Below are 26,970 nucleotides of genomic sequence, written 5' to 3'. Positions count from 1 at the left end.
GATTTGGCGCAGTATCTTTTTGAAAAATGCCACTGTTGTCGAGAAACATGATAGTCATGCAGGAGTGTACGTGGTCTGCAACCAGTGTACGATACTCCTTGGCCATCATGGAGCCTCGCAAGAGCTCCACTGAAGTTATGGATGCCCACGTGAATGTTCCCCAGAGCATAATGTAGCTGCCGCCAGCTCGTCTTCATCCCGTAGTACAGGTGTGAAGGAGCTGTTCCCTACGAAGATGGCGGATTCTCGTCCTCCCATTGACTTGAGGAAGAAGGTATCGTGATTCATCAGAGCATGCAACGCTCTGCCACTGCGCCAGTGCCGATGGTCACGTGCCCATTTCAGTCTTACAAGGGAACCTCCCCATCGCACCCCCCTCAGATTTAGTTGTAAGTTGGCACAGTGGATAGGCCTTGAAAAACTGAACACAGATCAATCGAAAAAACGGGAGGAAGTTGTGTGGAACTATGAAAAAAATAAGCAAAATATACAAACTGAGTAGTCCATGAGCAAGATAGGCAACATTAAGGATAGTGTGGGCTCAGGAGCGCCGTGGTCCCGTGGTTAGCGTGAGCAGCTGCGCAACGAGAGGTCCTTGGTTCAAGTCTTCCCTCGAGTGAAAATTTTACTTTCTTTCTTCTCGCAAAGTTGTGATCTGTCCGTTCGTTCACTGACGTCTCTGTTCACTGTAATAAATTTAGTGTCTATGTTTTGCGACCGCACCGCAAAACCGTGCGATTAGTAGATGAAAGGACGTGCCTCTCCAATGGGAACCGAAAACATTTGACCGCAAGGTCATAGGTCAACCGATTTCTCCACAGGAAAACACGTCTGATATATTCTATACGACATTGGTGGCGGCATGTGCGTCACATTACAGGAATATGTTGTCGAGCCACCTAACTTGTACACTTGGCGAATGGGTAAAAAGCTTCTTCTACCTTGCCTGATTTAGGTTTTCTTGTGGATGTGATAATCACTCCCAAAAATTGACGAAAAATAAGAGTTTGTCACATAAACTGCAACAAATGAATGCAACAGTTTCAAAGTCGCACAGTTTTCCCTGTGCTCTGTCAAAACATATGATTTTAACGTTTTCAAATTTTTCCGTGTGTAGACCGTCAAATCCTGCATATGCCCAAGCAAATCTGAACATGTCCAGGAATTTTGGAGAGCGAAGTTGATTATGTGTGAGTGCCTGAACTTTGACAATTGTCTGAAAATAAAACATTAAACTTTTCACTCGAGGGAAGACTTGAACCAAGGATCTCCCGGTCTGGAGCTGCTCACGCTAACCACGGGACCACGGCGCTCCTGAGCTCACACTATCCTTTATGTTGCGTATATTGCGCATGGACTACTCAGCTTGTATATTTTGCTTATGTTTTTCATAGTTCCACATAACTTCTTCCTGTTTTTTCGATTGATCTGTGTTCCGTTTTTCAAGGCCTATCCACTGTGCCAACTTATAACTAAATCTGAGGGGGGTGCGATGGGGAGGTTCCCTTGTTAGTAGCCGATGAGGTGGTGTTCACATTGACAAATGCATGGGTCGTCGGCTGCGGAGGACCGTCGTTAGGTGTGTTCGCTGCGCTGTCTGTTCACTCACCCTTGTACTCTGCCCAGCATTAAAGTCTGACGTTAGTTCCGCCACAGTTCGCCGCCTGTCCTGTTTCACCAGTCTGTCCAGTCTACGACGTTCGACATCTGTAATGAGAGGTGGCTGTCCAACCCCACGATTTGTGGGCGTGGTTTCACTATTGTATCGCCACTTGTTGAAGATTCTCACCATAGAACTCCCGAACACCCGACAAGTCGTGCAGTTTCCAAAATGCTCGCACCGGGCCTCCGACCCATCACAATCTGTCCCCCGTCAAACTCGGACAGATCGCGCGCGTTCCCTTTTCTACACACGGAGAGCACGCTCACTGATACTACACGCACTGTACGTGTGTCCGACTACTAGTCTTTTCCTAGCCAGGTGTAGCTGCTATCGTCTGGACGGGTTTAATGTCGATGGCAGGTCAATGGTCATAATGTTCTGGCTGATCAGCGTATATTTTACAGAAAGTTTAATAATAGCAAAAACTTGCAATCTGTGTAACTTGAGTTTACTTTCAGAAATAAAGAGGCAGCCACGTTAAGATTTCTTGCCACTGGGGAAACATTGCAGTAGTTCGCCTTTGCAACAAAAATTGCAGCGAATACATTACTCACAATAAACAACGTCAATTTTTGAGATAATGCTTCTATTACACGAATAACCTAGATTCTCCAGAATGAGATTTTCACGCTGCAGCGGAGTGTGCGCTGATATGAAACTTCCTGGCGGACTAAAATTGTGTGCTCGACCGAGACTCGAACTCGGGACCTTTGCCTTTCGCGGGCAAGTGCTCTACCATAAAGTTTGGAAGGTAGGAGACGAGATACAGGCAGAAGTAAAGCTGTGAGTACCGGGCGTGAGTCGTGCTTCGGTAGCTCAGTTGGTAAAACACTTACCCGCGAAAGGCAAAGGTCCCGAGTTCGAGTCTCGGTCGGGCACACAGTTTTAATCTGCCAGGAAGTTTCAACCTAGATTCTTTCAGAAAACAAAAGATGAAAAAAAATGGGAAGGATGTGGACTCGAACCCGCTACCTTCATCTTTACAGCTCCACGTCACGACTATCAAGTGAGCTACAGTGTCGACACAGAAGCTGAATTTCCTTATCTTATATGGACTGTCTACCTACTGCATCTCCAAATGTTGTTATATTATACTTGATATGCTAACTGTACCAGAAATTGACGCTTTTGATAGATCATCATTGTGCCCTAGCACTGAAACGGTATACTTACGTAGCACACGAGTTTTAACGATAAAAAGATCAACTACAGAAAGCCGTTACCTACAGATAAGTAGTTTCCAGTCCCTTTATTAGAACAAATCGTAGCTAAAACGACGCTCTTTCGAGAGATCCTCAATTTGCTGATGCTTGTAAATGTCTTATATCCCCCTTCACGTACCCTATGAGAAAGAGAACCCACCAAATACGATGTTTAACGCCATACAATATGGCGGCTCGTACGTTTTGCTTGTGACCTCAAACGATATTGCATCTAATTGGCTACGTTCCTCTCCACGAGGCAAAAATTTAACTTGCCAGATTTCTTATTTCACGCTCCGCAGTGCAGTGAACGTGGAATTCTGCGCTGCAACGCCTACTCCTCGCCCGTGGGCACTTTCACATTCCGCGAGAGGTCGGCTTAAAGGTTTCACAATTCATCATTGATAAGGATAGAGCCTGAAGTAAGGAATAAAAATTTGTTCCAAGGCTGGGACTTGAACCTGGGTCTCCTAGTTACTAGGCAGATGCGTTATCCACTACACCATCCTGGCACTGAAGCTGCCCTACTACCCTTATTTAATTTTCTCCCTAACACAAACTTCAGTTCACACCTGAGCCCATCTTGTGTTGGAGAGGGCATTGGCTTATGATAGTATGTGCAACTGGGTTAGCCACAATGCTAGAGTGTTGTAATGGGTAATACATTGTGATATTCGCTATTTTTGGCTTCATTAAAACAGGAAACAAGGCAAAGAATGATTAATAAGGCGTCGCATAGCGATGGTGGAATTTCCTAAATAATGTAATTCGTCGTCTTTGGGCTGCAATATAAACAGAAAAATACGGATAGATATGCGATCCTTCACTATTTTGTTCGCTGGAGAACAAATGAAGCCTTGAGCGCTAAAGACTTGTACAGTTTTCCTTAAGTAAGACGGACGCAGATTTGTGGCGGTCTGATCTGATTTTTTACAACATGTATAAAAGCGGGTTCCGTCTAAGTTTGAGTGACGTGTAAAAAGAAGAAATGTTATAACTTATCGTGACGACGCACGGGTGACTCAAAAGGATAATGGCTATATAAAAGAGCGCTCAATGGACATGAAACGGACATAAAATCTACCGTCATTGTAGTACTAAGCATAAGGTACGATATATGTTTTAGTTATAATAAATATTTGTTCTGGAAATATTAAATCATTTAGCAGTGCTGACTCCTATCATATCCTCAGTATTATTTTCATTTTAACTATACATTTTGCTAAGATTACAAACTCCAAGGTCAGCAGTCCAATGTGCGTGTTACATTGACAAAAAGGAAACTGTTTTATCGTCTTTTTGCATCAGCTTTAATATTGAATTTCCCTTTTGTGTGATGTTACAGTTGTTTTTGCGCCCTTAAGAACTTTCTGGTCCCTAAGGAAATTGTTTTGTCATAACAATAACTTCACGACCGGGTATGATCGTATCTACGATCATGAAGTAATTAGAAAGACGATAATGCAATTTCTTAATCAATAGCACGCTACCTGTGACTGCTTCAAGCCACGCTAAACTGCAAGTAAAGACTATTCACATTTCATAATGCAATATTTTATGTCAACGGTCAATCCATGATTCTTACGCTAATTGTGATTGATAAAACAATAAGTGAAATCTCAATTTCCAACTTTTCCATTGAATAACAACATCACTTTTATTTTATTACATCACATCATCTGCCTAATAAGCAGGAGACCGGGGTTCAAGTTCTGGCTTTGGCACAGATTTTAGTTCATTACTTCAGCTGCTATCAACATCGGAGATGAAGCTGAGACTCATACGTCTCCAGGAAAATGTTATTACATCAAGTTAATAGATTCATCTGTGTGTGTTTGCGCTGTGAGGTTGTAATGTCCCCACAGAAAATACCCTCTACCACGCACCAATTAATCATTTTCAATCAAACCATCCACATTCATTCATTTTGGAAAAGTTATCTGATCTGACTTTCTCGTAATATATGCGGCGACAGTTCGACGACGCCAAAGTATTTTCTAGTGCGTTTATTCTTTGAAATAACAGATGCATATGCATTCTCCATGGTTGTTAGAGAGGTAACTAGGACAGCTTCTGGAGTATCTGTTGAGGGATTGACGTGTTTCTGAGAGATACATATTCTGCTTTTCTTCTCGCTAAAGCGAGCCAATTAACATTTGTGCCGCTAGCGGTTTGTTTGAGGAGAAAGAGACTGAAAACGGAAAATAATTTAATACACAATTTCCTCCATGAATAATGTTTGTGACTTTTTTGTTCTGGAGTGAATGAACGAATGAGTTTTTTCTGAACCATTTGATGATAACGTTGGCCCTGTAATTAGTGGGGAAGTTTCAGCTGTGTCGAAGAGAGCCTGCAATCACTGAGTCTCTGTTAAATCGTCCAAAAAGGCTTCGTACACATCTGGAATTCGCAATCTTTCGTAAAAGGAACAAATTGTCCAAACGATTGATTCTCCCGACTGACTGCAGTGTTTAATAGTAATAATAAATGTAAAGATCTCTTACAGCAAGCCAGCCGCTGATTGCCAAGTCGAAGGACTCCACCAAAGATCCTATTTGGCTGATTTCACGTAATGAAATATTATATTAAAAACTGTACATAGATAAAGGAGAGAAAGCGCGAATAAAAATAGAGATAATACTAATAATCCTCCATTAGTCTAATTTTTCGCCTGTCTTATCACGGATCAGCCAAGAACGGGGGGGGGGGGCTTACTTTACTGTATTGATTTATGTGTGAAGGTGAAGAGATCTTAAAGGCAACAGATACACGTCTATAAAGACAAGACATTAAACAGAGATAGCGGCTAGCTAAATTCATCATCTATTCTCAGATAAAGAGACGGCAACTTATTATCCGAACATTTAAAAATGTTAAAAGGTGACTAATTTTTTTGTTCGGTAAGCTTACGAGGTGCATTCAAGTTCTAAGGCCTCCGATTTTTTTCCTAATTAACTACTCACCCGAAATCGATGAAACTGGCGTTACTTCTCGACGTAATTGCCCTGCAGACGCACACATTTTTCACAACGCTGACGCCATGATTCCATGGCAGCGGCGAAGGCTTCTTTAGGAGTCTGTTTTGACCACTGGAAAATCGCTGAGGCAATAGCAGCACGGCTGGTGAATGTGCGGCCACGGAGAGTGTCTTTCATTGTTGGAAAAAGCCAAAAGTCACTAGGAGCCAGGTCAGGTGAGTAGGGAGCATGAGGAATCACTTCAAAGTTGTTATCACGAAGAAACTGTTGCGTAACGTTAGCTGGATGTGCGGGTGCGTTGTCTTGGTGAAACGGCACACGCGCAGCCCTTCCCGGACGTTTTTGTTGCAGTGCAGGAAGGAATTTGTTCTTCAAAACATTTTCGTAGGATGCACCTTTTCCCGTAGTGCCCTTTGGAACGCAATGGGTAAGGATTACGCCCTCGCTGTCCCAGAACACTGACACCATCATTTTTTCAGCACTGGCGGTTACCCGAAATTTTTTTTGTGGCGGTGAATCTGTGTGCTTCCATTGAGCTGACTGGCGCTTTGTTTCTGGATTGAAAAATGGCATCCACGTCTCATCCATTGTCACAACCGACGAAAAGAAAGTCCCATTCATGCTGTCATTGCGCGTCAACATTGCTCGGCAACATGCCATACGGGCAGCCACGTGGTCGTCCGTCAGCATTCGTGGCACCCACCTGGATGACACTTTTCGCATTTTCAGGTCGTCATGCAGGATTGTGTGCACAGAACCCACAGAAATGCCAACTCTGGAGGCGATCTGTTCAACAGTCATTCGGCGATCCCCCAAAACAATTCTCTCCACTTTCTCGATCATGTCGTCAGATCGGCTTGTGCGAGCCCGAGGTTGTTTCGGTTTGTTGTCACACGATGTTCTGCCTTCATTAAACTGTCGCACCCACGAACGCACTTTCGACACATCCATAACACCATCACCACATCTCTCCGGTGCTGCCATCTCTGGGACGTAGGACGTATTGACAATGAACGCGGCCTCATTTGAAAACAATGCGCATGTTTCTATCTCTTTCCAGTCCGGAGAAAAAAAATCCGAGGCCTTAGAACTTGAATGCACCTCGTACTTCCCTTGCCGCTTCAAGTCCACAGCGTCACACGGCGGCATTCACTCCGGCGGTGGACAACGGTCACAAGGTTTTGGCTGGTCAGTGTGAGGCTGGGAGAGCGGCGAGCGTACCTGGTGCACGAAGACGTCCTGTCCGCCGTCGTCGGGCGTGATGAAGCCCCAGCCCTTGGCGACGTTGAACCACTTGCAGCGGCCCCGCCGCCGGCCGCGCGTCTCATCGCCGCCTGGCGACGTGCTGCCGCCCACCGACCCTGCAACACAACACAAGCGAAAGAGTGAGCTGCTGTGCGTGGTTTTGTAACCTCAGTTCTGCTCTACAACTTAACTACACGCGAAAGCAGAATTGCTGCTAAGAACTTGACAATTTTTTAGATCTTCGAATACTATTGTAAATCACAATGAAACGAAGCAGTGGAGATCCCCAGTACGTTGTACCCGATGGTGAGTGTTCATCGGAGGTAAGGCTATCATCTGGAGTGCTCCAGGGAAGTGTGGTAGGTCCGCTGTTGTTTTCTATCTACATAAATAATCTTTTGGATAGGGTGGATAGCAATGTGCGGCTGTTTGCTGATGATGTTCTGGTGTACGGGAAAGTGTCGTCGTTGAGTGACTGTAGGAGGATACAAGATGACTTGGACAGGATTTGTGATTGGTGTAAAGAATGACAGCTAACTCTAAATATAGATAAATGTAAATTAATGCAGATGAATAGGAAATAGAATTCTGTGATGTTTGAATACTCCATTAGCAGTGTAGCGCTTGACAGAGTCACCTAGATTAAATATTTGGGCGTGACATTGCAGAGCGATATGAAATGCGACAAGCATGTAATGGCAGTTGTGGGAAAGGCGAATAGTCGTCTTCGGTTCATTGGTAGAATTTTGGGAAGATGTGGTTCGTCTGTAAAGGAGACCGCTTATAAAACAATAATACGACCTATTCTTGATTACTGCTCAAGCGTTTCGGATCCCTATCAGGTCGGATTGAGGGAGGATATAGAAGCAATTCAGAGGCGGGCTGCTGGATTTGTTACTGGTAGGTTTGATCATCACGCGAGTGTTACGGAAATGCTTTAGGAACTCGGGTGGGAGGAAAGGAGGAGTTCTTTTCGTGAATCGCTACTGAGGAAATTTAGAGAACCAGCATTTGAGGCTGACTGCAGTACAATTTTACTGCCGCCAACTTACAATCCGTGGAAAGACCAAAAAGATAAGATAAGAGAGATTAGGGCTCGTACAGAGGCATATAAGCAGTCGTTTTTCCCTCGTTCTCTTTGGGAGTGGAACAGGGAGAGAAGATGCTAGTTGTGGTACGAGTTACCCTCCGCCACGCACCGTATGCAGAGGATGTATGTAGATGTAGAAGTCTGTCTACAAGAATTGAAGACTGACTGACTTCCGAAGGAACACAAGAAAAGAACGTGAAGCAAGCGGCTGTGCACTAGACGACGCTTGCGGCAAATGGTTTCCTATAGTGGGTGTTCAATAGGTTCAAAAAAGTGTGTGACTTCCTAAGGGAGCAAAATGCTTAGGTCATCGGTCCCTAGACCTAAACACTACTTAAACTAACTTATGCTAAGAAGAACACAGTCACACACCCATGCCCGAGGGAGGTCTCGAACCTCCAGCAGGAGCGGCCGCGCAGTCCGTGACTTGGTGTTCAATAGGTACTGCAACACATTTTTTCAGACCATCTCGGTTGAAAAAAATGCGGAATTTGTTTGGGGCATCGAGGGATATTCCCGCCTCAGTACTTACAGTTTCAATAAGTTTCAATGGGTTGCCATGCTATACCCAGCCTTCAAAATGGTGGTCTTGTAACGGAGGTCCTTTTACTGGAAAACCAGAGCATCGCAAATATTCATAGGCACTTGCAGAATGTCTATGGAGATCTGGCAGTGAACAAAAGCAAGGTGAGTCGTTGAGCAAGGTCTAAGGAGATCTGGCAGTGAAGAAAAGCAAGTAGAGTCGTTGAGCGAGACTTCTGTCATTATCGCAACATTGTCGCACGAACCTGTTCGATCTCGCGCGTACCGGCCGGTTACACACAGCTGTGATTCCTGCAGTGTTGGAGCGAGTCGACACACTCATTCCAGACCACCGACGGATCACGATCAAACACCTCCCTGCTTATCTGGACGTCTCTGTTGGTAACGTTGACACACTTGTCTGCCAGTTGGAGCGCTCAAGGGTGTGTGTCCGCTGGGTTTCTCACCGCCAAACAAAAAACCATAAAGAGGAAGAAGAACTGTTTGGGTGCTACGAGGCTGACAGTAGCAGATTTTTGTTGAATATTGTCACAGGTGCATAAACATGGGTCGTGACTTGTAGCCGGGAACAAAACGGCTGCGGCAGCATACCACCTCTCCTCCGAAGAAAAAGGGCAAAGCCTCACCACAAACCAAAAGCCATAGCGACGGTCCTCGGGGACTCGAGAGGGGTTATTCTGTTTGATGTCCTCCCTCATGGGGCAACGATCAACTCTGAAGTGTATTGTGCTACTCTGAGAAAATTTAAGAAACTATTTCAGCGTGTTCATCGTAACAAAGCTGCAAACAAACTTCTCCTTCCCCGTGACAGTGTGACCAAAGTCTGTAAACCCGAGGAGCAGCTCACAAAACTGTATCGGACCGTAATGAGAATTCACTCTGCATCGGAGTGTGCGCTGATATGAAACTCAGGTCATATTAAAACTGTGTGCCGGACCGGGACTCGAATTCGGGACCTTTGCCTTGCCTTGCCCGCGAAAGGCACCGAAGTGGCCCTCTGTCCAGCCGTTGCTAATATTTTTATGGAATTTTTTGAACAGCAAGCACTGCAGTCAGCCAGAAAAAGGCCTTTGAAGTGGTATCGGTATGTGGACGACACTTTTGTCATATGGAATCACGGTGAAGAAGATCTGAACCGTTTTTTGAAGCATTTGAATAGAAAAAATACAATTCACTATGGAGACAGAGAGTAACGGACAGATTAATTTCTTGGGCGTCTCAGTAATTAAACGAGCAGATGGGACTCTGGGTCACAAAGTCTACAGAAAAGATACGCATACCGATCGTTATCTTCATAAAGATTCGAACCATCATCCCAGGCAGAAGAGAGGTATTATCAAGACATTGGTGGACAGGGCTGATAAAATCTGTGAGCCAGCTTATTTGCAAGAGGAACTAAAACACTTGCGAACCGCTTTCCAGAAAAATGGGTACGCTGGCAAGGAGATAGATCGAGCACTCCATCCCAGAAGAAAAATGTCCGAAAACGTGCAACAACAACAACAACCATCGGTGGGGAAAGTTTTTCTTCCATTCATCCACAATATTACGGACCGTGTCGGGAAAGTGCTGGCCAAGTTCAGAGTTGAAACAACTTCAGACCCACCAAGAAGATTAGTGAATGCTTAAGATCGGCGAAAGATGCACGACACCCTTTAGCTACTCCTGGTGTGTATAAAATTCCGTGTAGTTGTGGGAAGGTTTACATTGGAACCACAAAAAGAAGTAACAATACTCGCCTAACTGAACACAAAAGGAACTGTCGACTGGGACACACGAACAAATCGGCTGTAGCGGAACATGTTTTTGAAACGGGTGACCATTAAAAAAAATTTGGTGAGACGAGCGTGCTAGCTAAGACATCGCATTATTATGCACGTATGTATAGAGAGGCTGTAGAGATTTTTAAACACCACAATAATTTTAACAGGAAAGAAGAAGGCTTGAAGTTAGATAAGATATGGCCATCGACTTTGAACCAAAGATGTGACGATCGATTACCTGCGATCGAGAGTAATGACGCCTGACGACAGCCAGAGATAGTTTTACTGTTAACAACACGTGACGAGTGGTGGCACCCTCTACGCGCTCTATATAAACAGAACCTCCACGGCCTAGCAGCCACTCACCTCAGATGATGTTGCCCGCAGCTGGCAACGAAACGTCAGGGAGAAGTATTTCTACTATTGGACCACGGCCTCTTAGCCCGAAAGTTTTAATTACTGAAGACGCCGCCGTGAAAGCCTACATGCTATGAGTAAACGACAGCTCCTGCTCGCTGTTAGTGTCACAGTAGCGCCATCGATTAGGAAGGTCTATTACACGACGAAGGGGATGGAGGGCGAATTATGCGGTTCGCCAGTTCAAAACGTTATTTCAGTTTAAAATAATCCTCGTAATAATTACCAGAAGCACTGAATTAATATCGCACAGCCACTCCACAGACGCGGAAGAGGAAACAACGTACAGAAAACTGATTGCCGCAGAACAAGATTTTGTGTTCAAAATTGTATCTAAATAGGTCCCTCTATACAAGACATTAATATGGGAATTTCAACAAATTTGGTATGAGCTATTATTAAGGCAGTAACTGTAAGTTTTGCGTTATGGATTATTTCTGTAAAGACGATCTTAATAGATACAGAAAAGAGAACTTCAACAAAAGTAAGCGACACTTTCGTGTTGCAGTGGCCTCTCCCAATACGAAAGCGTTTTCTATATTCATGTTATCTCTCATGTTCCGAGCTGGTTCTCAAAATTTACCTCTCTGCTTTATCGCCTTTATGTCCAGGCACAACCTCGTGTCAGACACCAGTCGTTAAGCTTGTAGGAAGCGAGGCAGTAAAAATGTTCGTTTCCCAACAAAAAATGAAACTGGTTTCGCTGTCGAGTTCTTCCCTTTTCTTTCCCCGTAAGTAACGATTAGCAATATCAGAATATCTGCTCTTCTTTTAAATCTCTTTTACAAATCAAAAGAGAACTCGTTAACGACTGAAAATGTTTCATGCACAAACGTAAGAAACAATAGTTTTTAGCTCTGAATATTAAGCAATTACGGGGACTGTATTTTATGTTTAAAAAAAAAACGAAAAAAATATGGTAAACAGCAACCGCCTTACGCACTTTTGCATCCGTTCGAGCCAGTCCTGAAACACACTTTTCTCCCTCGTGTTGGTGCCTTAGAAACACGGTTTTGGAAGGACGAAACAGCTTCTTGAGAGGATGAAAACCATGTCCCAAGCAGATTTATATATAAGGGAACAGAAGAAGCCATTAAACAATATATCAAGAGAAAGCGTCCAATGGAATATTAGTACGTCAAATCACTGATTAAAATAGCCAACTGTGTCTCAGTTGGCACTCTTATGCTGCAAGAATGGTGTGATGTTATTTAGCCAATTAAGAGTGAAAAACAGTTTCCATCCTATTAGAAAAGAAGAATTGACAGAAAACTTGAGGATATATTAGATGACGATTAGTTGAGCTTTAGTAAAGTTAAAGGCGCCAGAGAGGCAGTTGTGATGTTGCGGTTGATAATGGAAACAAGACAGTAGGAAAATAAAGAAACGTTGATAGGACTTGTCTACCTGGAAAAAGCGTGCGACAGTGTCAAATGGTGAAAGATGTTCGAAATTCTGAGAAAGACAGGGATAAGCTGTAGGGAAAGCCGGGTAACACACAATGTGTAGAAGAACCAAGAGGTAAGAACGAATGTGGAAGACCAAGAACGAAGTCCTCGGATTGAAAAGGGCGTGACACAAGGATGTAGTCTTCGCCCGTATTGTTCAGTCTATACACCGAAGAAGCAATGACTGAAACAAAACATACGTTGAAGAGTCGAATTAAAATTCAACATGAAAGGATATCAATGATAAGATTCATTGATGACATCGCTATCCTCAGTGACAGTGAAGAAGAATTACACCATCTGCTGAAAAGAAAGCACGATCTAATGAATACAGGAAATGGATTGAGAGTAAATCGAAGAAAGACGTAAGTAATGCGAAGTAGGAGAAATGAGAAAGACGTAAGTAATGCGAAGTAGGAGAAATGAGAAAAGCGAGAAACTTAACATTAGGAGTGGTGATAGCAAAGTAAATGAAGTTAAGGAATTCTGATACCTAGGCAGCAAATTAACCCATACCGGGCGCAGCAAAGAGGACATAAAAAGCAGAACAGTATTGACAAAATGGGCATTCATGGCCAATAGAAGTCTAATAGTATCAAACACAGGCCTTGACTTGAGGAAGAAGTTCCTGAGAATATACGTTTGGAGCACAGCATTCTATAGTAGTGAAATATGCACTGTGGAGAAAGCGGAACAAAAGTGAATGGAAATATTTGAGATGTGGTGTTACAACAGAATGTTGAAAATTAGCTGGACTGTTAATGTTAGGAATGATGTGGTTCTCCACAGTATCGGCGAGCAAAGGTAAGTATGGAAAACACTGAAAATAAGAAGGGACAGGATCGTCTGGCTTACTCTGTATTGGCGGGCCAGCTGCCTGGTACTGACACGGCGGTCGCCTTCCTCGAAGCCTGGTGTACATCCTTCGTGATTTCCTGATTCCTGAAACGACCCTGTCTCAGACAAACGGTGAAACACTGACGCAAACTATGAATGCTGTTAGAACGAAATTAGAATTATATCGTCAGCTGCTCACGGGCGTTAATACATATCAACGGGGACAGGTGAAAATGTGTGTCTCGACCGGGACTCGAACCTGGGATCTCCTGCTTACGTGGCAGACGCTCTATCGATCTGAGCCACCGAGGGCACAGGGGATAGTGCGAAAGAACAGACACCGTATCCATGTAAGTATATAGTTCTGGCAGTATCTGCCATGACCTCCTCCTCCTGCGCGGATGCACATATGTTCGCCGCACTCTTACGGGACTTGGTAAGAATGTCTTCCACGAGTAATGAGTGTGTTGGTACACTACGAATGTACTGTGTGGACATACAAGGTGAGAATGTGAGTCTCGCGGGAAGCGTGCGAGAGATAGCCCCTGCAGTCGCACTATCCTCTGTGCCCTCGGTGGCTCCGATCGATAGAGCGTCTGCCACGTAAGCAGGAGACCCCGGGTTCGAATCCCGGTCGGGGCACACATTTTCAGCTGTCACCGTTGATATATATCAGCTGACGGTATAATCATAATTCTAATTTCGTTCTAAACGGCTGCAGGTCATCAATGGTGTCTTTTCTTTCGGACATGTCCGAAAGAACAGACACCATATCCATATAAGTATACTGAATGCTGTGGTTGTTGTAGATGGGGACAAGTCTCCTGATACAACCTTGCTGCCCGCCGTCCGTTGCCGTTTGCGTTTCCGTAAGTAAACGCCATATCGGGGCTGCTCTCGATTCGAATACGGAACCATTGTGTAAAACGCTATATCACTTCCACTACAAGGTGAGTCAGCAAGAGAAGTGAATCGGATGCAACATTACCAGTTACTATGGCAGGAGAGGGTGCTAGAACATGGCGCACCCTCTGGGAGCAAACCATGCATACCGTAACTTGGGCTGCATGGTACAGCGCGGAGCAGTCTCTGTGACAAGGTAGGATTGAAGATATGGTCTCCACACACACACACACACACACACACACACACACACACACACACACACACACACACACACGGCCTAGGGAGGCTCGATCCTCCGGCGCGAGGGGAAACGCAATCCATGAAATGGCACCTCAAACCGTGCGGCGAGCCATTATGAATTAGGAACTACAGACACAGGCTGCGAACGGCTATTGATTGAAATCAATAAGTAACAATAAGTAAAGCTTAAAGTTTGTGTCGAACCAGGATTCGAAGCCAGGTCTCCTGCTTATTACATGCTCTGATCACGAAGCCATGAGGACAGAGTGGACATTGCGGTTGGGGTGAGGGGGGGGGGGGAGAGGAAAGGGGGAGAGGGGTATGTGGTGGCGGTAGGAAGGGCATCTAGTCACCCCTAAAATGAACCACGCCAAATCCGATTGTAACCATGCCGACCCTGCGAAAACTGCGGGATACAGGAGCAAGCAAAAGAAGAAGAAGAAGAAGAAGAAGAAGACGACGACAAAGGCTGTCGTCAACACAACACAAACGGCTGAGTTTGGAGTAGTGGCGTGACTGGGAGGCTCGGACTGCTAATGAATGTCGTTGAATTTTGTTCAGCGATGAATCGCGGTTCTGTAGTACCTATGACCATCGTCGGCGGGCTATGGCGGCGACCTGGACGGAGTTCCCTTTCTCCAACGTACTGGGGAGGCACGGCCGTGTTGATTCTTGCATGGTGGGATGATCCATCGGGTATGACTTCAGGTCAGGGCTAGTAGCGACGGAGGGAGCGCTGACAGCACAACGGTACGTCACAATCATCTTGCGTACTCTTCCGTTTCCTCCGTTGCGACAGTGTCTTGGTACTAGTTTTCAACAGGAACTGCCTCCGTGATGTCGAGGTAGTCATGTGTTCAGCAAGGTCCCACATCTGCCCAACATGTGCGACCATCTCGCATATCAATTCCCACTCAGTGTCGGTGTTCAGGATATCAACGACCAGCTGCAATAGTTGTGGACCAGCTTGGAGAGGATACAAGTGCATGGATCAAGGCCAGCAATGGAGGAAGGGGGGGGGGGGGAGGGGGTGCCTCATACTGGCGACTTCTTGTAAATTTGACTCGATATTGTAATCACCGAAATAACATCACGTATTCCCTCAACCCGTGAAGTTTAATTTCGTTTCCTTCCTCCCATCTGGATGCCTCATTACCTTCATATTATACAGACCTCTAAACCACTACGTTCATTTTAAAGTAGTCACAATAAGAACCTCTACTTACGGCATGGAGACAGCGTAAGTGAAATTAGTGTTTTAGTTTCACTAAGGACGAATATTACATACATGACACTTGAAAGTAGAAACTGCAAAATTTTCTCCGCAGAAATAATTCAAAGTGCAATAAATCGCTGGTTTGCTGCACATCACTGTTCCGAATTCGATGATTCTGGCGACCGTTTCACTTTAGCGTACTAGGAAGTCATTTCGCAAGGCCGCCGAAGCACTGTTTATTAAAACAGATACTAGACAATACGATAAAAGCGCTAAAAAATTGCAGTGGCTATCTCGTTTTCCTCTGTTCATTGATGAATACGCGAAACAGCTTTGCATTTCTCTCTACGAAACTGTAAGCCAAATCCATTCTACATATAAAATGCGAAATTATTAAGACACCTATGAAACGTGCTTACAAAATCCACCGTGATTCAATCGAAACAACTGTAGCGATATCTGAGCGTATGAAGAAAAGAATACCGATTTATTTATGTATTTATTGAAAAGGAAAAACATTTGTGGCTAATTAATGCTGAAAGGACATCTGCCATTTGACAAGACGACAAATTAAACAGTTAAATCGAAAGTTGCTATACGTTTATTATTAATGTTATTTAATGAAGTTTGCGTGTTCTGTTGTTGACTATATTAATCCAACCTGCTACTGACGGCAGCTTCGGTGATGCAGTGTATATATATATATATATATATATATATATATATATATATATATATATATATATATATATAGCAATAACAACGTTGCCACAAAGCTGATGCAAACAATTTTTATGACACCTGCTAGTTAATTAAATCTTATTTCATCGCTACCAGTAGGCAGTTCTGAAATAAGAGATTTTTCCCCATATACTTGCGAGCTGTGAGACATCATCTTAAAGTAATATATTTTTTAAAAGTTTCTAAAATCGTCAGTTGTCGACGAAATTATTTGTTCAAAAGAATAAATTGCATAAATTCGGAAGGGCGTTCCCGTTCTCCGAGGGTGCTTGTTATTGAGCTGATCGTAAGTAAATAAATACACCAAAAATGGTTCAAATGGCTCTGAGCACTATGGGACTTAACTTCTGTGGTCATCAGTCCCCTAGGACTTAGAACTACTTAAACCTAACTAACCTAAGGACATCACACACATCCATGCCCGAGGCAGGATTCGAACCTGCGACCGTAGCAGTCGCGCGGTTCCGGACTGAGCGCCTGAACCGCTAGACCACCGCGGCCGGCAATAAATACACCAGTAGCATCCAATCGGAGAAGGGCGTTGCCTCATAATTTCCATTTTTTTCCTTGTACTCAAATTTACTGCTTTTATCAATAAAAAACATATTGTAAATGAGTGCTATTGTCTTAGGATATGCCCGCATCTCGTGGTCGTGCGGTAGCGTTCTCGCTTCCCACGCCCGGGTTCCCGGGTTCGATTCCCGGCGGGGTCAGGGATTTTCTCTGCCTCGCGATGGCTGGGTGTTGTGTGCTGTCCTTAGGTTAATTAGGTTTAAGTAGTTCTAAGTTCTAGGGGACTAATGACCACAGCAGTTGAGTCCCATAGTGCTCAGAGCCATTTGAACCATTTTTTTTTTGGTGTTAGGATAAGTTTATAATCTGTTTTTATACTTAAGATGCATCACGAAAAAGTATTCCGCATGTCGGTTAGAATTCAAAGTAAAGTCCATTTGTGTTCAACAAACAAATCAATACATTACGATATTAAATGTATTGATACTTTGTGTCAGTACTATCGACGCATCAATTGTATTTTAGATGTATCGATTCCAAATACCGTATATTAATGTATGACGTGGGCAGACCACTGAATGAATCCGATTTCATTATCGATCTCTACAAATCGATAGCCGACTTTAATCGATACCCAAAAATCAGTGTATTAGCATATGGATACATATAATAGCATATTTATTAATCACTAAATACAATAATAATCAATATCATACATGCCACTACTATTTGTCTACAGAAGGTAAAAATAATATTTTCGACAGAAATTTGCCCACAGTCTACTGCGTTGTTGATGGACAGCATACCCTGCTTTTTAGAACGGTCTTCCAATACCTGATGACGTAGCTACACAGTTAAAATAGTTAAATGTATTTTCTTGTTGTTTTGGATAGGTATTAGCGCTGACTTAATACCGTACTTCAAACGGGATCTTGTTTAAGATCAGAAGGCCATCTTTCACATAATAACCAAGTTGTCATTGTAGCTCTGTTTTGTATTCCAATTTGATACTTAATGTTATTTTAAAGTGTTCACACCAGAAATCAGATTCCCTTTCTTTGTTTTCCTGCAACGCACCTGGATGTTACCCATTCTGATCAACAGTCATTTTAACATATGAAAACAAAACTTCGATAATTTTGATTGCATTCTAACATGTTAAAACATCTTGAAAGCGTGTGCCCTTGAATCTAGGATCAACCAACGTTGTTATGGCTTATGTACTAAGACGATCAGTCGATAGTTATGGCTTTTTGATTTCTAATATGATTTTACTCTTTAGATTCTCTCCGAAAGTCTGTAACGGTTACGTGACACGTATTTTGATATTACTTTCCTCGTTACAAGTTATTTTTCTATGCACATTTCACGAGTAGCCACTTCTACCGGCTGAAGCATGTGAAACAGCAGCCATATCTAGACCTGCAGACCACGCTTAGCTACAACTATAGCATATGTTCTTGCCTTGCCTTTGTTAGTGGCTTTTGGAAAGCACTCATATAGTCTTAAGAGTTATTCGCACAGAAATTAAGTCAACTATGTATGAAAATTAAAATTCATTCATGAATATTAAAATAATGTTAACATTAAAATGCAAAAAAAAAAAAAAATAACTGGAAAGTCGCTTTCCTTATATTCTTACTTGTCCGTCTCCTAGAAAATCGTATAAGAGTTTATGTACTTTTGCATCTGTTGCGATAAAAGTTTGAATGTTTTTGGTAAAAAAAATAGTTCAAATAGCTCTAAGCACTATGGGACCTAACATCTGAAGTCATCAGCCTAGAACCGCTCGGCCACAGCGGCCGGCGTTTGTGGTAAAGCACTGCCAGAGGACAGAGACAGCATTTGTTGGATATGTCTTTGATATCTTCAGTCGTAGCCGAAGTAAATGTCTTTAAAAATCTTCCTCACCGCCGCATTCACGTGAAGATGGGATAATGTTGAGGCGATGGAGACATTGTCGGAATCTCCCATGATTATTCGTGCCATGGTCAGTATAATGTTTCTGCTGTATCTGCAATTTTGGTAACAAGCACGTGATGAGTGACTAAATACCACTGCGACTTAATTTTTCCCTTCAACTTCGTAAGACCGATTGAGGTTTTCGTTCCATCGGATCCTATTCAGTCCTTATGGTACACAAGAGTTTTTCAGGTGACATTATGATATTTCACTAAACCAATGTACACACTTACTTGCAATGGAAGTCGTTTCACAATGCAACCGAAAGTTCCAGTTGTAATAACGCTAACGTTTTTGAGTTCGAATCTTCGTAGTTGTTAATAACAGCCGCTCATACCTTAGCGCATTAAACTCTGTAAGCCGAAAAAAACGGCAACGAACATAAAAATTATACAGTGACTAAAGTAAAAGGGCACTACAAAATTATTCATTTGGGCCCGTAGATTAAGGATGTAAGTATGTTATATATGTACATGGCAGTGTTCTACAAAGTCTACGACAACAGATCCGATGTCTAAAACTGAGTGTAGAATTAGCAAGACATAATGGATCTTTTTTGTCCACAGAGGAACAGTAGACCAATTTGTAATTCCATTGTGCTGCAACGGACGGGCCGTCCTTGAGGGAATTAGAAAAGTGCGACGGGCACGTATACTGCTGCCGTGTTTGTGTATTTTTCTGGGAATCAGTGCGTGGGGGTTTTGATCGATTCCTTTCATCAACAGCGTAAGACCTGTACAAGGAAGTGACACAGAAAGATCGAGGGCTTTCATTTCGGCACTATTCTGTAAGGGTTCGTATCCATCTTGACCACAAAATAGGTTGAAACAGCCGCGTACAAAGGGATCAGCATTTGCAGTGGAAGAAGAAGAAGAAGAAGAGAATCTTATGTATACTGTTCTGGTACAAATTACATAAAATGCATTGTAACGATATTCGACCATACTTGTTTTTTTATAGATCGCTTATATTTCTTGTTACCAGTTTCGAGTACAGCTAATTTTCAAGCGATATCTAAATATAATCGAGCTGTTATCAGAATATATGTGTGTGTAGTATTTATTTTAAACATGATTTTTATTTCTGCAACAAGATCGTAAAATGCTGTTTTTCAGATGAGATGTATTATTGTTTTCTTATATTTTTACTTGGTCTTCATATTATGAATCTGTGTGTCTGCGATACAGACCGGTTTTAAAATTTTTATCTTTGATGAAAATATTTTTATGTCGTGCATAAAATATAAAATTGTCTTTTGTTCTGAATTGTCTGTCACCGATTAGAATTTTGTCGAAGTTCTCAACATATTTTTTTTATTTTTGACTTCTATCTGTTCATTTTGTACATTATTTAGATTTTATACCAGACGTGTGTAGACCTCTGTTTCTTATAAAGCGCTTATGCACCTTCGTTTTTTTTTTTTTTTTTTTTTTGTTCTATGAAGAATAGACAGATTAGTGTTCATATTAACTGTAGAGCGTTGATTTTATCCGAAGATACATACTAAATATGGAGATGTTGTTTTCACTGTTTGCCAGATGTAGATCTTGTCACAATCATGAAATTTGATTTTATATATTCCTGACTGGTTGTATTTCTGAGGTTTGTCTGTTTTGTGTAGTACCTTTGTTTCTAATTTAGTCTCTGGGCAGAAGCTAATTTTACCATACAACAGTACTACGAAATGTGTTACTTATTTTTTGGGGAAATATTTACCATTTCTGGTAGAGTGCCGAATTTTTATCTTTTTTTGTTTGTTTCTTTCTTCAGACTGAGTAATCTTATTTTCTCATTTTCGTTTGCCCTTTCCGCCCTAATTTTCTTTCTGTCTATTTTATCTACTAAATTAGGATTTTAGTCGTTATCTGCGGCTGCAGTTTTAATTATATCTACTTCTGTCTTCATTTTTTCTTTAGTAAAAGTCTAATCACACCATCTATCATAGCGCGAAAATTCGCTGTTTTATTTGCCAGTAGGTGACATGACGAGTTACGTATTATATTGTACAGTTCAAATCAATTTTCATCAAATACAAAAATTTTAAAAATAAGCTATGTCTCTGACTCAATTCCATAGCATAACGACCATTGACAAAATTAACAAAATAACAGTATATCCTATTTGAATAATAGCGTTTACGATCTTTCTGCGTACGTAAAAATTATGTTGCAACTAAATATTACACACAAACGAATTGTCAGACGCATTTTCTCTGATATTTCAGCAGGTATTTAAAATTTCGTTTGTGTATTGTGTAGCTGGGGTGAGCCGAAACGTATAGTGTTAGTCACGTTTCTCGTGCGACGCCCAATGCTGACGAAAGCGTCGGTTTGTTTCCCATCACAAACAATATTTTTTTAAGGCGGAATATTACGCGCCCGTTCGCTAAAGTGCTCCCACATTACTGTTGTGCGATATTTGTTTTATCGATGTGTATTAATAGCGACAGTAAGACTCGAAGCATAACCAGTACTGCAGCAGCGATAGCTCTGCGCCGCGCGGGATAAGCCGAGCGGTGTAGGGCGCTGCAGTCATGGACAGTGCGGCTGGTCCCGGCGGAGGTTCGAGTCCTCCCTCGGGCATGGTGTGTGTGTGTGTGTGTGTGTGTGTGTGTGTGTGTGTGTGTGTGTGTGTGTGTGTGTGTGTGTGTGTGTGTGTTTGTCCTTAGGATAATTTACGTTAAGTAGTGTGTATGCTTAGGGACTGATTACCTTAGCAAGTCCCATAAGATGTCTCACACATTTGAACAATTTTGATAGCTCTACCCTGGCCCGCGCTGATTGCTACCAGCAAACGCGCAGCTGGGTTGCTGTTTATTCTTCGTGTCTTACTGTACCTATTAATATACAGGGTGATCAAAAAGTCAGTATAAATTTGAAAACTTAATAAACCACGGAATAATGTAGATAGAGAGGTAAAAATTGACACACATGCTTGCAATGACATGGGGTTTTATTAGAACAAAAAAAAACAATGTTCACAAAATGTCCAACAGATGGTGCTGGACAGCAAAACTTCTACCGTGACGGGTGAGAGGTACGCCGATATGTTACAGAATCGCATCATCCCCAGCCTGGCTGATAAACACCTGCTGCAGCGTACGATGTTTATGCAGGATGGCGCTCCATCCCATATTGCTAGACGCGTGAAAGATCTCTTGCGTGCGTCGTTTGGTGATAATCGTGTGCTCAGGCGCCACTTTCGTCATGCTTGGCATCCCAGGTCCCCACACCTCAGGCCGTGCAATTATTGGCGTTGGGGTTACCTGAAATCGCAAGTGTATCGTGATCGACCATCGCTAGGGATGCTGAAAGACAACATCCGACGCCAAAACCTCACCGTAACTCCGGACATGCTTTACAGTGCTGTTCACAACATTATTCCTCGACTACAGCTATTGTTGAGGAATGATGGACATATTGAGCATTTCCTGTAAAGATCATCATCTTTGCATTGTCTTACTTTGTTATGCTAATTATTGCTATTCTGATCATCAGAAGCGCCATCTGTCGGGCATTTTTTTGAACGTTTGATTTTTTTTGTCCTAATAAAACGGTATATCGATAAAACAAAAATCGTAGTAGACTAATCTGGAACCTCTATATCAACAGGTACATAGAATTCCAATTTAAAATTTTTTTTTCGTAATAGGAAAGAAATCGACGCTTTCTGTTGACAAAAGGCGTCAAATGAAATACGTGACCAACAGTAATTTTTTGGGCTGACTACAGCGCCAAACTGTGGAAACGAAATCGAAAATGCCTGCCGAAACACCAGAGAAAATGCGCCGACGACTCTTGGAAGAGACACCCTGAGTATGTGCTGATAACAGCTTGATCACATTTAGGCACCGCTTGAAAACAGCCATGCTCAAAACCGATAGCCATAAATAAAAATAATGCATAAAAAAGGAGCTCTGATGGAATATTGTTTGTTTATAGTATCAAATCCATTGTAAACCACATAGTATTTACTGCATAAGTCCAGTATTTCTCGACGTGCTCGACAGTTTCGTTGCCCCTCATGCAATCATTGCCAGAAATTCTGTAATCAATAAAAAGCTTGTATCCGGATTTCAGGAGGGGGGTAAGCGCTCTTGACCCTCTCCCCCCCTCCCCATCCCCTGGGTGCACCAATGTACATAGGGGTGCGCGGATACACGTGGCCAGATAGCGTAGTCTCGGCGCGGAGGCTGTGAGTACGCGCGGCGGGTTGCCCGCCCGCGAGGCGCCGCCGCCTCCCCGGCCTGTCATGGCGGCGGCCCGCTTCCTCCCCGCGCTGTCCGGCCGGCGCCCCTCCGGCGCGCCGCCCACTCTCCGCCACGCGCCACGGATCAGTGGGAGGGGCTCGCGTGACGGCCTCATTACGGCGGCCGCTGCGGGCCAGGTGCCACGCACGCGCCGCGCCAGCTGCCGGATTGTTCTTGCCTCCCCCTCGTGCCGCTGCTACACCCGCCTCTTCACCTCCTCTTCTTCCTACCTCCCTTCCTCCGTTAGCTACTTTCCTCTTTACATAGATGTACGGGGTGAGCCTGAAGTCTTTCCCCGGCTACAAAAATTTACTTGTCAAGTTCCCCGCACACGCGATCAAACAAGATGCGAAACTTTACTAGGTTTGTCAAACATTTGACGGGTAGTGGTCGCTGATTGACGTGTTTGCCATACATAGACCGTGTCTGACGTCGGAAAGAAATTTTTAACTGACGGAAAATTTGACATGGTGGCGGACATTTTTTGTGTTTTTGTTTCGAAGCATATTTTTAGTGAAGAAGGATTATTCCGTTCGAAGGCCGTACAGTCCAGAAACGGTATCCCAGTCGGGCCTTGACCGTTGAAGCAATCATCCCACCTGCACAAATGTTCAAGACACCCGTTGGGTAGAACACACCGCGTCCTACCACATGATGAACTCCGTAACTGACTGCCTGCCGTAACTAGCCGACAGGAATCGTCCACCATTCAGGCGCTTTTTTTAAGCGACCGATAGCCTCACCGTCGCACGGAGACAGATCAGGACTATGGAGTGGATATTCGAGTCTCTCTCCCTTGATTTGGTGTAACTTCTGCGTTACGACGCTATCATGAAGCAGCAGCACGCCTGACGCAGTTTTCCCGGATGTTTCAGTCGCAACAATAGGAAAAAAAAAATGGTTCAAATGGCTCTCAGCACTATGGGACCTAACATCTACGGTCATCAGTCCCCTAGACTTATAACTACTTAAACCTAACTAACCTAAGAACATCACACACATCCAAGCCCGAGGCACGTCGCGCGGTTCCAGACTGAAGCGCCTAGAACCGCTCGGCCACTCCCAGCAATAGGAAGTAGAATATAATTTTGAAATGTTTCACAAAACAAACCTTTATCATCACAGTAAGCAAAGAAGACAAGAAGAAACTGGCAAAAAGTAAAATCTCAATTGTTTTACGGCAATGGTTTCCCTTTCGATCGACCAGGACATACAGTTTTTAACACCCATCATTGCTTTTGATACCTGTCGCACTGTCCTAGACACAGTCCCACATCTCGAATCTTCCATGAATTCCCGATGCGGAAAACAAATTATATTTCTAAATAACAGGCAAGAATGGGCCTTCAGTTTAATTAATTTGGCATCAAAACTGCATACTGCTCCAGTGGGTTCATTTCAAAACCTGGCGGGCGGGCAGGGGTCAGGGCGGAAATAGAAGCATAACGTATAATACATACTTATTACTCCACAACAAAGTAATAAGCTTATTTATGTCAAACGGCTATACAAGGGTTCTACAATGGTTTATTCGTTTTCGAAGGTCTTTTTTTCCGAATACTGCATTTACAAATATGATGGATGCATGAGGAGAACCGTAAACTTACCGAGTTTTCTTAGCGTCCCCCAGCTGGTGGTACTACTACAGTGTCTTGACAAGGCAACAAAAGAGGTTTTGGTGTTTTAGTATGCGAGATGTTTATCTACTATAACTGTGCAGCGTGCATTCAGAAGAAATTGTGCAAAAGATCTGCCATGTAAACAGTGCTGTGGGTTGGTATCGTCAATTTAGGGACACTGATTGTCCCTAAAAATAGAAATTGAACTGTCAACCAAGTGTGAGAGATTAAGACATACATTCAAGCCGTAGTCAACCTCATTTCGAAACTTATGCTGCAACGTCCTGTTGTTGGTCATTGATGCGCACTCTGAGATGTTCCAATGTTCCTACCAGTGAGGCTACATAAACATGGTCCCAAATGTAACGACGAACATCGATGCCTCAATGCGGGGGCGGGAAAACAGTGAGGAAAAGTTTCGTACGAAGTAAAAAAGAAAAGAAAACGGGTTGTGCAAGCCACGAAATTGGAATGTCTTAACAAACTGTGTGTAAGATTTTGCGACGGAGGTTACATTTCAGGCTGTACCCACAGCCACCGCGCCGAGTGTCAACATAATTTGCGCGTATAATACCTCGTACTTTATATGTTGCAGCTGTGGTCATTCCCACAGCTGACTGCTGATGTCGAGGATTTCATTTCCTGCAAGACAGAATCCCCCGACCCCACTATGGAGCGTCGATGTTCGTCGTTACATTAAGCACCGTGTTTATGTACCCTCACTGCCAGGAACATTGGAACACCTCAGAGTGCGCATCAATGACCAATAACAGGATGCTGCGACATAAGGTTCGAATAAGTTGACTACGGCTTGAATGTATGTCTTGTGACAACAGGGGCACTCATAAAATATTCTTAGGTTGCGAAATGCAAACTTGTTGAGCTTACGGTCCTATTCACGCATCAGTCATATCTGTACACATAATAATTTGGAAAAATAGAGTTTAAAAACGAATGAATCATCTATAGCAGTGCTGTGTTATTATTTAGGTATGTAACCGTTACACATTTACTGTTATCGACTTTCTACTTCTATGTTTTGTATAATGCTTATTTCGTTCTTTGTGTCTGTATTGTAGTGAAAAGGTATGTCGTGTGGCTAGGGCTTCCCGTCGGGTAGGCTGGTCGCCTGGTGCAAGTCATTTTAGTTGTTTTAGTTGACGCCACTTCGGCGATTTGTGTGTCGATGGGGATGATATGATGATGACGACAATACAACACCCAGTCCCTGAGCGGAGAAAATTTCCTACCCAGCTGGAAATCGAACCCGGGCTCCTTTGTACAGCATTTCGCCGAGCTGACCACTCAGCTGTCGAGGCTGTGAGTATTGCAGTAAAACTGCAGTAAAGGTAAAGTCAGTGGCGCAAGCCCTTGACCGGAACACTGGCGTGACTAAAGGTATCAGTAGGAGGGGGCCAAGGGCGCCTTTCACCCCGGCAAAGATCCCCGGTAGTCACTTGATAGAATGCCGAGTTGATCTGCGGTCGCCCTGAATGGACTGGAACGAAGATAAATTCCCACCCGTATTTTGGTATTGAACCTGGGACCTCCAGTGCCAGAGTTTATTCCTCCACCCGCTAAGCTTCGAGCCGAACGTACACTGCAGGTATCTTCTGAAAATGGCATAACGCCAAATACAGACAACAGTGGAACAATAAATAATTTAGCCGCTGTGATGAATATGCTGCCATCTGAAAAATACTGTAATTACCTCAAACAGCGCCTAATTTGCGTCCTGACTACGTGATTGCTTAACGACGCGCGGTTTGCCAACGTCCTCTCCGGTCCGTTATTCCGCGAAGAAATGTGTGAAGGAATCGACAACGCGATAAAGCTGCTGTCTTTCGCGGAGTGAGATTGCTGACAGTATCCGCTTCTGCAGACTAGATACAGGCAGGAAATCGGCAAAGCGGTGTCACGTGCTGCTACGGGGAAAACGTCAGGCGGGAAAAGGGCTTAGAAGAACGCGTCCTGAGCACTCTTCAAAGGCTGCCCCCTCCGTGTCCTTTCACTTCTTGCGGAAAGCCTCAGGCTTAACCCGCTTCAGCTTAGAGGAGCGACGGTTATGCCGTAAAATGGAGAAAGCATGTGATCCTGCACACGTGGCTGAGATATCTGCGCATTGTGTTGCCGTACTGGGTCATCCGCTAAAATGGCATCCAGAGTACATGGCAGGCCAAGATCAACGCGCAGTGTATTAAAAGTGGCGTACCGTCAGCAATTGCCCACATGGGCAGAGCGACGCCGGCGCAGCCGTCAGCAGATGGCGATGGCTGAACCGGCAGTGTCCAATTCGTAACCGGGCCAAAACGACCTCCTCCAGCTGAGAAGGGCGTGA

The 26,970-nt window shown here is 43.5% G+C and overlaps 1 protein-coding gene across 1 annotated transcript in view; it reads right to left on the bottom strand.

Annotated features, from left to right (window-relative positions):
* The window catches only part of LOC126101406 (protein lin-28 homolog), a 92,268-nt gene extending 69,140 nt beyond the window's left edge, over positions 1-23,128 (bottom strand). Inside the window, exons 1-2 of the mRNA XM_049912069.1 lie at positions 22,906-23,128; positions 7,065-7,204 (exon numbers count right to left, since the gene is read on the bottom strand). Coding sequence (XP_049768026.1) covers positions 7,065-7,204; positions 22,906-23,128 — 363 coding nt within the window. The remainder of the gene's footprint in view (positions 1-7,064; positions 7,205-22,905) is intronic.
* Positions 23,129-26,970: the final 3,842 nt, after the last annotated feature.

The sequence above is a fragment of the Schistocerca cancellata genome, chromosome 9 (assembly GCF_023864275.1).
Source record: "Schistocerca cancellata isolate TAMUIC-IGC-003103 chromosome 9, iqSchCanc2.1, whole genome shotgun sequence".
Classification (NCBI taxonomy): Eukaryota; Metazoa; Arthropoda; class Insecta; order Orthoptera; family Acrididae; genus Schistocerca; species Schistocerca cancellata.
This window is presented reverse-complemented; position numbering and strand designations above follow the sequence as displayed.